Here is a 12,947-nt window from a genome sequence, read left to right on the forward strand (position 1 = left end):
CCTTGTTTCACATGGAGAGATGTACATATAGGAGAGAGAAAATCTGTTTACAGATTGTGAGGTCTGTGGTTCACATGTGGTTACATGATATGCTGATAGAGGAGTGAGGTTTTGTGCAGGCAGATTTACTGACCTTGTTACTTAAATTGGTGCTGTTGGTGTTTTTATTAATTACTTCTCTTGTGCCTGGAAACACTGTGGGTAGAGATGAAAAAGAAGGCTGGGTCCGGTCTGTGTTGCAAAGTGTCAGTAGATGCCAGCACCGTGGCATCAAAGTGGCACGGCCAGCACATGCACATGCTGCTATTACGTTGGCAAATGGAGATGTGAACTGGTTTTGGATGGCATTTTTGCCATTTCCTAAGAGGGGATTTGACAGTCATTCCAGATCCTTCCTCCTCAGAGGTTGATGTGGTTGTAGGGCTGTTTTTCTCTTCTTGATGAGAAGCCAATGGGCAGAATTACGTGGTAAGGGAAATAATTAAGGAGCTGCAGAAGATCTTATTTGTGCTTGTGAGAGAGGATGGTGCCGAGGATATTTGGTCTTACCCTGCTGCCTTCAGGACCTGCCAGGACAATATTTGGATTTGCCCCAAGAAGGGTGTTTTGGACTGCCACCTCCATGCACCATTTTCTACTCAGGATCTACCCAGTTCAGACTTGTTTTGTTTATAGAAACCGACGTGGACTTACTGCGGCCAAACTCCTGGATCTTATTTTGTGTTCCTCCTGTCTGGCTTTGTCCTCTGTTGTTTCTCTCTCCAAATTACCTTGACACATTGCTGCAAAAGCCTTTCTCTGGGTTGCTCCTGCCACTGTGGACTGCCATCAGTATCTCTTACTGCTTCTCCATCCTACGACCATGAGCTGCCAGGCCTGTGCGCAGCCCTGCACAGGCAGAGCATCCTGTGCTGCTCCTGAGGAATGCCTGTGGCATGTCCCCTTCAGGGGCTGGCTTCGCTGGTGGTGAGCCAAAGGAGGTCAGATCTCCTTCACAAGCCCTTCGCCTTCCTCCTGCCCCGGTAACAGCTGGCTGCCTGGGTAAAGTGGTTATTCATGCATGCTAATGCTGACAGTGGACCCCAGAGGTTTACAGGGAGTGCTCCAGTCGGGCTTCCCGCCAGCTCCATCGTAACCCCAAACGACAGAAGTGTCTCCCAGTAGAGGAGATGGGGATGTGAGTGGAAAGGGGTGAAGTATTCCTGTGATGCACGCACCCTTTGTTGTTACTTAGACTTCTTGCTTAGTTAGGTCAACTTGGATCTTTCATTTTATCATTCTTTTTACCAAGCTGCCATATGTCTTTGCTTCTGTAGCAAAGGAGCCGTTTGGAGCCCTGGTTTGGTTTTGTGGGAAGTGGGAGTGCGGGGAACATGCCTGTGGGAGTGGAAGGAAGCCGTGCCATGGTGCCGCTTAAGGTTTGACCTTGTTACCACATAGACAGCTGATGGTTAGGTCCTTTGTGGTATTGCAAATAGGTTGATGTATTGGATGATTTTCCACAGAGATGAAGCTGGATGATTTGTAGGACTGCCTGCAGGCAAAGCAGGGGTCCCTTCAGCAGTAGCACAGCAGGGACTTGGGAGGGTTCAAATTGCTCTGGACAGAAATGCCAGGAGGCAGCCAAGGATGGCTGCTGGGGGCACATTACTGACCTCATCTTTCAAACCAGTGTTTCCTGAGCCTGGTGCCTTGTCTGGAGTGTCTTGGCCTGGGTGGTAGCGTGCTGATTTTGGGGGTGGTTTCTGGCTTTTTAGGTTTTGGGGTTTTGTTGCTTTTTTGTTCCTTTTTTTCCCCTCCTTCTTTTTCTTTTAGTCTTTATAACAAACTCTTACACTGCCTCTTCAAGTTGTATAATTAAATTGCAAGAACTGGAGTCCTAATTACCCTCTCCCATGTGAGAGTTGAGGAGCTCATCTTCAGAGAGAGGCTGTTGGCTGAGATCCAAAAGAGACAAATCTCAGAGCAGAGGCTGCATCTGTGTTGATATTTACTCTTATTAAAGATAATGGTCATTACCAAGTGATATCAGAGCAGGTTGCTCTTTCCAGGTTATTTTTGTCTGGCTGTAAGTGAAAGCAGAAAGGAAAAGCAGAATGGGTCCATCTCTGTCATTTCTATACGCCTCCTTTTCTGCTTTTTCCGAAGAATCGTTAGTATAGCATCTGAGCTGGGGGGGTCTGGCATGTGCAAAAATCTGCACTGATGCATGAAAAAATTACTGATACATATTTAGACACTTCCTATTCTGGGAATTTGCTCCTCTTCCATCCCTTGCATCAGTGCAGATAGCTTGCATAAACAGACTGAACTCCCAATGCAGCGGTGCAGAGAATCTGCCCACTAAATGGTAAGAGACATACTGGAGCAAACTGCTGCTTTCTTTCCCGTGGTAATGGATGTGCATTCAGGCAGCTATGTGAATCTCTACAAATGGAGCAGTCCTGAAAGCAGGGCAGGCTTAGATCCTGTTTCCTTCCAGTGAAACAGCTGTTCATATCTTTCTTTTTTTTAACAGAAACTCACGCAAACAGAAAATGAATTGGTAGGAGTTGGTAGCTGCTTGCTCAGAGGTACATCGCAGTAGTAATATTTTGTAGCCTTTTTCCACTATAAAGCTTGCAGAACTTTTCTAAGATGAGTATCTGGATCTCTAAATGACACATAAGGAAAAATTATACTTTTTTTTCCCCACCTAGCTTGAAGTTGCACCAAATTGGTGGCAGAACTGGCAGCAGAATTGTCTTGATACCCATTTTGGTCCTCTACTGATGCTGGAACAATTGTCTGTACATCTCGGGGTTTCACAGACCCTGTTGCTGGAGGTAGGTTTCAGCATCACACTTGCTCACGTCAACCACCTGACATTTGTCTTGGCAAGGCTGAGATGGCCACAAATATATGTGTATCCTGGAAACATTTGGAAGTGTCTAGAAGAGCATTTACGAATGTTGACTGTGGTGCGGGCTGACTTTAGTTAGCTGTCTGGCAGTCAGCTGCAGCAGGGCCACAAGGGCTTCTCTATGCCTCTAGATCTGTCTGGGGTAGGACAGGAGGATGATCTGAAACTGGTGCCTCCTCCTGAGATTCCCTGACCTTCGAGTCGCTTAGGTTTAGCCCATGGGCCTGTTGGAGGGCTGCAGGTGAGAGAAGACAGGATGCTTCTGGCCCCTGGGTTTGATGTTGCTGCAGACTTTCTGTACAAACTCCACATGGCAAACCAGCTTTTCAGCAAAACTCCAAATCCAGGCTATTTGTTTCGTAATCTAGTTTTGTTACAAGGAGACGTGTTCATGTTACTCAATGAACAGATGACATGTTTTAGCTCCACCTTCCACTACAGTCTGGGGAAAACAAAGATGCAGCAGATAACAGGAAAATAACTGTCTTCTCAGGCTCAGATCTCCAGCCTCCTGGAGAAGCAAAGGTGGCATTTATGGGTTACAATGCCTAGCTTTGGCTATGATCTGAAAATGCAGAACTGACATGAATTCAGTGAGACTCTTCAGATAAACATACAACTGGGATTACAGGTGCTCCTTCCTAGTGAGGTAGTTGCATGCTTTGTTGGTTCCTTAAAATGCTCATTTCTGTCTTCAGCATAATATTCTGATTTTGATGCATGTGTCCATGGCACATCCCTCCTCATTTCCCTCTACAATAAGCATTTGGGAAGTTTCCACAAAGGCGTGCTCTCATCTGCAGCACACTGCAAACTTACTGTTTGTTGTTCCTTACATTTGCAGAAAGGCAGCTGGAGAACATTGGGAGAATTAGCACTAGTGTTGGCAGCAGCACTTAATTTGGTGGAGTTCTTGCAACCCTTGCATCTTGGTGTCTCTAATGTGTCTCTAATCAGTTTAAACTTGATGGGTTTTCAGTGTTTTCATTTTCTAAATTGATTTATCTGCGTAAAAGGTACAAGTTGTCCTCTGCTGGGAACAAGTTTCCAAGCTTTTTAATCTTTCTGTTTGTCAATGCAAAGAATAGTCTTGTCAGTGTGAATCATCCTCTTTTCTTTGTAGTTGTACTGTTTCACTCATCTCCCCAGGTCTTTGACTTCATATTCACTTCAGCTTAAAGTATCCTTATAGCTTCACTTCTACATTGTTTAGGACAGCAGTTAGGCCATGAAGACCCTTTACCTGCCCACCTAAGCAAATGTATATGCAGTTTTCTCCAGTGACCCTTCTCTGTTCTTCAACTCAGCCGATCTGGTGCTGGAAGCAATTCACTCTTGTTCAGTTTGAAAACCACCTCCAGCAGGTCTGTCTGCTGTTACATGCCTCCTTGTTCAGGAGCTGTGGCAGATGGTCTTTACCTCCACTTGCCAGGTGTGGCTCCAGGACACATCCCTCATACCTAGAGTGAATGGGGTTGCTGGGCTTGGGCCTCCAAAACTTGAATTGGGTTTTGTTTTCTGCAGGACCTTTTAAGGCTAGCCACTTGTGATCTGGGCTTTGAGATACCATGAAGATGTTTCTTTTTGCTTTTTAGTTAGTTTCTGCCAGATATAAAAGCTGACCTGTTCCTCTTCTTTGAATCTTTTCACAAATAGTACTCTTTGAACACCACCCTAAAAGTAGCATGGTCTTCTTGAAAACTTGACTTCCTAAATTTTATGTTAATCCCATGGACAGAAGGTCTACTGAGGTACTCGTGCATGCTAGAACAGGCTGCTTTTCTACTGGTTAGGGTCTGCCTTTGGAATGTGGTTTTAACACAGTTCACTGTGTCCTGACCAAGCAAACGGAGAAACTAAATTGGCTAACGCAGCTTTCCACAATGCTTGTCCCACAAACTTAGCTGAACAGCTTCCAAATTACTGTTAGTTGCAACTAATTGCTGATGAGGGAGCACAGCAATGAGTTTTCAGAACTGAATGCATTTGATTTCCTTTCTTGTAACCATTTTTCTTCCAATATGTGTTTTTTGCAGTGATACTGAAAGCCGAAAATTATGCAAGAAGATGAAAGTAGATCCTAATTCAAAGGAGAAAGGAGTGGAATTACTCCATTATAAGTGAGTGCTGGGCTGGGATTTGTAGTTCCTAATTGTTGATGCCCCTGTTAGGACCATTTGTTCTCCTTGCAGCTCCATAATGCTGCAGCATGAAGAAAGACTTCTTATTTTTTATCCTTTGACATGTGAAATTGACTGCTGTTTCTTCAGTTTGCAAGCATGTGTTGTGACAGAAGTTGAGATAAATTTATTCTGCTGTTGAAGAGTACACTAAAAGCACGAGCGGGGTGCCTGGGAGAGATGCCCAGTGGACTAAAACTACCCAATGCACAGGGCTGATGCCTGAGATTTGAGCTCTCTTACTTTCTCTGTCACGTGCCCACTGGCATGTGCCTTGGGCAAATTGCTTCACCTCTCTATGCTTGCTTTTCAGACTTGAGATAGTACTTCATAAAGTAAGTGGAGAAAGGCAAGTGTAGTGAGACAGCAAGAGATTTTCTTCCTGGAAATAATAGGAGTGGGAGTACTGTTAAGTGTAAGAGACACCAAGCAGCTGCATCTCCATCTCCAAAGATTGTGCCTTAGTAAATATTCTTGTTAAGGTGTCAGGGAGGAAATTATTTACTAGAAACCTGTTTGCTTTACGCTCTCTTTTGCACCCTCCCTTTTTCCTTACTCTTTTTTTCCCCCTGAAATTACTGTACTGTAAATTCTACTTAGTTCTGTGGCTTCAGCAGGATAACATTTTTCTGGTTAGTGAGAAGTGAGGAAGAGCAGCTGTATGATTTCCAGCAACATTTCTGTAAGTTAACACTATTCCCTACTCCTTGTTCAACAGGGACGGTGCATTTCATACTGAATATAACAGAGCGGTCACATTGAAGGTAAATTTAAATATTTGATTATTATTCTTTTGGTTTTGCTAGATATGGGGGAGGCATTTGTGGATTAAAAAGGTGTCGGTACTTTTTCATGCTGAAGGCATGAAAGGGAGGGGGTTAATCTTCATAAACAGCTGTCAGAATGACCTAAAGGTTTTTGTGTGTGTACGTGTCTGCCAACCACAGATCCAGGAAAATTGTGTATTATTAAAAAGATTGAACCCATGTTGAACTTTAATGTAAATTGTGAGTTAACTTGCAGGCTGGTAACAAATAGGGATATTCTTGGTTTGATTACAAGGTGCTATTAATGGCAGTATAACTAAAAAGCATTAGCTGATACTGCATTTTGATAAGGAGTTCTCTGAGGTTTTTAGGTTGTGTGTTTATAAACTTTAAAGAGAGCTGAGTGGCCTTATCTTTTATCGGATTATGGAACCACAGTTCCTATGGATATGCTGTGAGTGCAGCAGGGATAAAACGACCTTCCTTCTCCTGCAAACCTTGACACAAAGCAACAGAAAGCAACATTCTGTGAGGGCAATGGAAGGCAGAGGACATGAAACATGAAATGAATGTGTAGATCTTGATGATTGTGGAAATGGTGGACTAAAAGCACAGTAAGGCCAAAAGTTTGCAGCCTTCCTCTGTGAAGCCTTGGTGAAGCGCTGGGAGTAGCCTCACGTCAGGCTGCAGCCCTGCGATGTCTTGGCTTCCAGAAATGACTTCTGTCCAGCTCTAATGCCCAGTTCCCATTTCTCTTCCTCCTCCAGCAAATGCAGGCACTGCACCATCGTTGGTCTTGTGGAGGCTTGATGGCACCACCCCAGGCTGACATCATTGTGTTTACTTCCCCTTTCTGGCTTGTTCAGGGGTTTGGCCTGGGATGGAGGAAAGCCTGCGTGAGATGCTACATGAACCTGAGTCTGTCAGAGTGGCCGTTCCTAAGCGCGCTTGCTCTGGACCTTCCTTTTACAGGCAGAGTTGTTGTGGGGTAGTGATGGGAGGACTGTCTTGGAAGCACGCCCTGGCTTGAATCATCCATTCAGCCTGCACTTGAGGTTGTCATGCAGGATTCGCCTGAGGTTAGGAGAGTAGGACGGTGTATCTTCCCATCTCCTGCAGTAGAAATCTTGCCTGGCACTAGGAAGGGCAATGTTAGATACCCCGCCTAGTCAGCGAGTGCCTGAAGCTCCTTCTGCACTTAGTGAAGGAATGCACCTGGTGAATTTTTTTCCCTCTTGGTGGGTGGTGGGGCAAGGGAGACTTGTTAGTTGCTTAAATTTGGGTGATTTAAACGATGCATGACATGTCTTTCCTGCCCTCCATGAAGTGCTGCAACCAGAATTTAGTGCTGTGACTCTTCTTTACAGATCAGATCAACTGGAAAGCACCTGCAGAGCCCCAGGGAGCGTGGGGCTGAGAGGCAATCGTAGCACAACAGGAACCATACCATTTATTCCTTCAGTTGGTGTTTTGTGATGAGCATTTCCCCCTTCCCTTTTGCCCTGCCTGCTGGGGAGAAGGAAGCAGCATCCTGTGGACAGGGATGTGGGATTCCAGTGTGGGTGGAAGAGGTGTTTTGAAGCTCCCTCACTCTAGGAGCTCTAGTCTTTCTTATTTTAACTGCCCCTGTGAAACCAGCTGCTTATGATTTACAGGTTGGACAGTTGCATCAGATCTGGGCAGTGGTCAAATAACTCATCTGAGTGTTTACTTGTTCTGCTGCTCACAGCTGCCTGAACATTTTCTATATTTCTCCCTCTATACCACTTCTTGTTTTCTTCTGTTGAGGCAGTGACCTTTCTTTCTCTCTCGGCTGTGTTTGTCAGGAATCTCCCAGTACATCACAATGAGCAGCAGAGCAACACAATTACTTAGGGTATCATACTCATTTTACGGACAGGTGGACACACTGAAGAACAAGGAGATTAAAGGATTTGTTTCACATCATTCAGCAAGCTTGTGGCAATAAAACTTGGATGTTCTTTCCAGGCATCCAGTAGACATACTAATATACGTATGACATTTTGGAGAATGATGGACACAGCTCTGAAGAACTGTAAAAGGATTCTTCTGAAGTAATGGCAATTTCATAGACGTGGCTGATCCAGCTGATAGTGTACTTGTATTTTTAAGAAAAGCTTTTCATTTCTTAAAGTAACTAAATCCTTATGTAATTAGCAGAGATGCCCTTGTGGGTTTACTGTTAGAAAAATGAGGAATAAAGGATAGCTCAGTGTTCACAGTGGGGGTGAAGTTAGTTAGCAGTCAGAACCTCCTGCTGCTGAGACCTGTGTTAGGATCTGAGCTGTTTGGGGTATCTTGTAAAGGGTGGTGGACTGCAAGATAACAAAGTTCAGGGTTGCCAAATTATTAGGAATAGTTTTAAAAAAAATATTTCCAACTCTTTGCAGAAGGGTTTAGGTTCTCACAATACCAAGTGGCTTGTCAATATGAAAGTAGGAACTTGTGGGGTAATGAACATGAGGGAAGGAAAGGACGCAGGCCCAGCTATGCTGGAGTCATGCAGACTATCGTAATGGTTTTTGAATTACCAGACAGGACAGTGCCCGGCTTGAAAATACTGGCCCTGCACTTAACAGTATTTAAAAGTCAAATGATAGGAAAGGAACAGAGAACGGAAGAGGAAATGTTATTCCACCCTCCGAGTCCATTGGGTTCCTTCATCTTGTGTCTTGTATGTGATTCTGGTTGCCCCATCAAGTGAAGGGTGTGGAAGTACTGCAGGAGGGCAGTGAGGATGATCAGAGGCATGGATGGCTTGAATATTCACATGAAGATTCTTGGGCTTGGAAAAAAGGATAACTGGAGGAGATTACAATAGATATTTGTATAACTGAGTAGCTTGAAAAAGGGAACGATTAACCTATTTTTTTCTCCAGACTTGGGTGCAAACAGGGGCATTTTGGAATGGCTGATTTGAAACAAATAACTGCAATGTTTAAAAAAAAAAAAAAAGTAGTTGTGGAACTCGTAGCTACATGTTGTGAAAGCCAAGAATTTAGGAGTCTTAACAGTTTTAGATAGTCATAAAGGATAGATCCATTGATAGTTAGCGAGCACAGAGGTCCAAATACAACAGCTGGTGCAGAGTCCATAAACTTAATTACTTTTTGCCAGAAATTGAGAGCATATACCAGTGTATGTTATTTAAGAATGGTACTAGCATAGTTTTTCCCCAAGTATCTGTAGTTAGCTGCTGTTGGAGATATAAGCTTAGATGAGTCTTTGATCTTAACTGATACATCTGTTCATATGTTGCTTTAGCCACACCGTGTCCTAATCCTTGACAGTGCCATAAGGCCAGTATCCAGGCTGTGTTTATTACATGATGAAGCCCTTTCTGGAGGATAAAGTACAGGGAGAGTTTTGCTCTCCTTCTAAAATGAAGAAAACTCATTAAAGTATAAATCTGCTCAGTACTAGCAAAGGGAATAGACTAACCCAATAAATTGGTCCTGCTGTATACTCTGAATCCTTTTCAAGTTTGCTGTTGTAAGGAACATGTGCGTGGAATCAAGGGAAGTCTTTTTATTAGCTTCCCTATTGCATTATGCTTCCAAGGAGTGAAAAGTACAGGGATGCATTTCTGTGTGTGTGTGTGTGTATGTATATATATTTTTCAGGTTAAAACCGAGGTCCATATATGATAGCCAGCTATTGTGCTGTTAAAACTTGCTTGCTTTTAGCAGCATAGGCTGGCTGAAGCCATGTCCTGTATTCTGCTGAATCAATGCTTAAGGTTCAAAGCTGTCGCAGGCATTTGGGTGGCAGGTTACAGCCCAGTGTGGCTCTGTGGGTGCTGTGGGGTCAAAGCAGGTCCTGACCATGTCATGGCAGGACAGGAGCGTAGCTGATTCTTCAACGTGGGGCTTGCTGTAGCCTGGACCTTGCTCTGGTCTCTAACCCAGCAGCCTGGGGACCACTGCTTTTCTGTGATTAGAAAGTGCTGTGGTTTGTTTGGCGGGGTGGGGTGGGGGTGTTTTTTTCCTATTTAAAGGCACACAGGAAGTTCTCTTCACTGCGTGGAGTAATGAGCGCAAGGCAATGTACTGCCTGCTCCTGCCAGAAGACATTACACATCTAATTTTTTGTCTTGGCTGAGAGGGAGAGGCTGGATGAATTAAATCTCTTTAATCCCCCATCCTCTAACCACATCTGTTTCTACATGACTGAACGTGGCATGCAGGAATTCTTGAAACTAGCAGAGTCAATTGCACTCATTAGCTGTTTAAAATGTTGACCCCCCTCTCCTCCCCTCCAGTGTATAGTTGAGGTCTGTGCAGACTCAGAGCGAGCAGAACTTGATGTAGCTTTCCTAAACGTAGAACATCTCCACTGTTTTGTCGTCTTCTCTCCTTTCCTCATATGTTATTAAGTCTTCTTAGGGCATCATTTGGGATGTTAATGCCTCTAGTTTTAGAGCTTTTTACAACTGTAACTCCATTATAAATCACTTGATTTTATTTTTTTTCCTAGCTAGCTCCTTTCTCTGTTAATGCCATATTAAAACAAATTTCTTCTCCTTGAAGTGTTTGTGGTCCCAACACTACTACCTCACCCCTTACGTCTTCTTACTGTGTACATTAAGTGCTTTGCTTGCTGTCTGGTGACTAAATATATGCTGCCTCTTGTGATAAGACAAATCTCTTCAATATTAGCTGTGCAAGTAGACAGAAACATAAATGCAATAAATGGATCCTGCCATAAGCTCTGAATCCTCCCGAGCCTTGCATTACTGAGATGCAGGAAAATGAGCTGAACTCCACTATCTGTTGATAAGCTGTTGGGATGTTGTACCAGAGCAGACCTACCAAAGGCAGAGAGGTTGGCAAAGGTGTCTCTGGGGCTGTTTCAGTGGCATGTGTCACCAGGTGTGCTGCTAACCTGCTCTTGAGAAGGTGGAGTACAAACCTAGGCTTTTAGATGGATATTCTTGGTGTGTGTTACTATATACTCAGCTCTGCTCTTCAGTCATGAGCTGCTTTGGCAAAATATCCCATGGGCTGAAAAAGGCTTTAATGAAGGTTTTCTTTGCTCCAACTGCAAGTAAGTCCACTTAGTGCTGTGGCAGCATCATCCACTCACGCTTGCATTGAAGGAAGCTCCTCAGGACCTCACTACATTAGTGGTGCGGCAGAGATCCTGTCTGGAAGTGGACATGTACCTACAAGCAATGCCACAGAGAAAGCAACAGGGTCAATCTTGTTATCAATTAATATGTATAATATGATTGAAATAACCAGGGAGCTGCTAAAGTCCTGTGTACAGCCCGCATCAGTTAATATTTAAAATAGGGAAACAATAACTAGATGTGATTTAGGGTTTAGGAACTAACTATTAGACAATGGGGCTTTATGTTTATGTTAGAAAAGATAATGGATTGTGGTCTGGTCAATAAACCTTGAAGAACCGCTTGGAACTGCCAAGATCAGGGAAGAAGTAGGTAAAAGGTGGAGATTGCAACCACCAACTCATTGACCACCTACTCAAAAGAAGACAAGAAAGAAGACAGAGTCTGCACACTAATTTACATGAGGGGTAAGGAAGAAAGAACCAATCATTAAGGGAAATAACAACAAATATGTATTACTTAAGTATATAAATGTGGAAATTATTGAGACAAAGGGGTGCTGTCTTGAGACAGGCACCCATTCATGCACATCAATTAAATTAATTTGAAAATAGCTCGACTCTGTGTGTTATTGGCTTGCATACTGGGTAAACGGACCCCGTTTGTGGGACAACACAGAATACCAAGTATTATGTTTCCTAGAGCACAGAAGTCTGAGGATAACAGTGATCAAGCCTGTGCTTCCCTGTACAGCTGGAAATGGGGGGCAGTGCGACTCTGCTGGAATCCATGGAGAGCATCTCATTGACTTCGGAGGGCTGGAGTTTCCCTCAGGCTCAGGCTGAAATCAGAACCATCAGAGAGTGTTTTCTTATGATAAAGAGAATATCTGTAGTCTGCTGAAATGGATTGTTCGTTGTGTGTCAGTCGGGTAAAGGAGTTATAAAGTATGCATGCATGTGTACTCAGCTTGTTGAATAAGGGAGCTGCAGAATCATAGGGTCTCATATTTCCCACTTGTCACATTTGCTTCTTATTCTCCTACTTAAAAATCCCTTGAGTGCAGTTTCTAGGTAGATGGGTCATAGAGGGAACTAGTGGTAGGATTTTTCTTCCTTTGGCCAAATAAGCAATTTGATCTTTAAGTGTGGAGTTCATTGCTTTTGCTCACAGCAAGTATCAGTGTGGCCTCCAACTAGTCCTGTTGGATTCATAGGTTACTTAGATATGGTGAAGGGCATGGGAACCTGAGCTCTACATGAAGAGAAATCTTTCCTGCTAAGTCAGGGAGTAGCTGTGGAAGTATTGCAGATCTAGTACCATTGAAAGAGCTCTCTGATGGATCCTCGAAGCTGCTGTCTGTGTGCTGGTCTACTTCCACATTGTTTCCCCCAGTTTTGTAGTGGAAACGGGAATGGTAAGTTGGGATATCAGTTATGAGGAAAGTACACACCCATGTATCAGTTGGTTCTGCAATAGGAGATTTGTGTTCATCTGCATTAGAGCAGATGAGTATATGAGCAGAAAAGCAAAGGCTCTAATTGGATGGGGTTTGCATGACAGCATGGATTTGAGATTGGATGTCTCATGGTTTCCATTCATTTTGCTTTAAAAGCTTTTTTCCTTCTTTATTACAGTCTATGGTGGCTTTTCTCAAGGATCCAGAAGGTGCCCCACTGTGGGAGGAAGATCCTGAGGCCAAAGATGTTGTGCATGTTGACAGTGAAAAGGTACATTAGCTGGATAGATGTTCTATATGTTTTATAAATGTAGAGGATGAAGGGAGTGTGTATGTTTGTGTTAATAAAACACCATTATTTCCTTTCTTTGGAAGGGAAGTTTAAAGCATCCAAACTGTTTTAAGTTACTTGAGAAAGTTTGTGGATTGTGATAACTATAAAGTCTCCTGCTTCCTGCCTTCCTCGCCCCTACAAGTGTTTATGATATTAGTCTGCCAGCTACATGGCAAGTATCAAAGCATTGTGGATGGTGTGTAAGAGACCTGT

General features: G+C 43.6%; 1 protein-coding gene across 2 annotated transcripts in view; it reads left to right on the forward strand.

Moving 5' to 3' along the window:
* The window catches only part of PDIA5 (protein disulfide isomerase family A member 5), a 102,787-nt gene that overhangs the window by 24,534 nt on the left and 65,306 nt on the right, over nucleotides 1–12,947 (forward strand). For both annotated transcript variants that reach the window (XR_008235967.1, XM_052792361.1), the window contains exons 4-6: nucleotides 4,939–5,022; nucleotides 5,801–5,846; nucleotides 12,579–12,671. Coding sequence is in view for 1 of the 2 variants with exons in the window: in XM_052792361.1 (XP_052648321.1) it covers nucleotides 4,939–5,022; nucleotides 5,801–5,846; nucleotides 12,579–12,671 (223 nt within the window). In the remaining variant the exon portion in view is untranslated. The remainder of the gene's footprint in view (nucleotides 1–4,938; nucleotides 5,023–5,800; nucleotides 5,847–12,578; nucleotides 12,672–12,947) is intronic.

The sequence above is a fragment of the Harpia harpyja genome, chromosome 7 (genome assembly GCF_026419915.1).
Source record: "Harpia harpyja isolate bHarHar1 chromosome 7, bHarHar1 primary haplotype, whole genome shotgun sequence".
Classification (NCBI taxonomy): Eukaryota; Metazoa; Chordata; class Aves; order Accipitriformes; family Accipitridae; genus Harpia; species Harpia harpyja.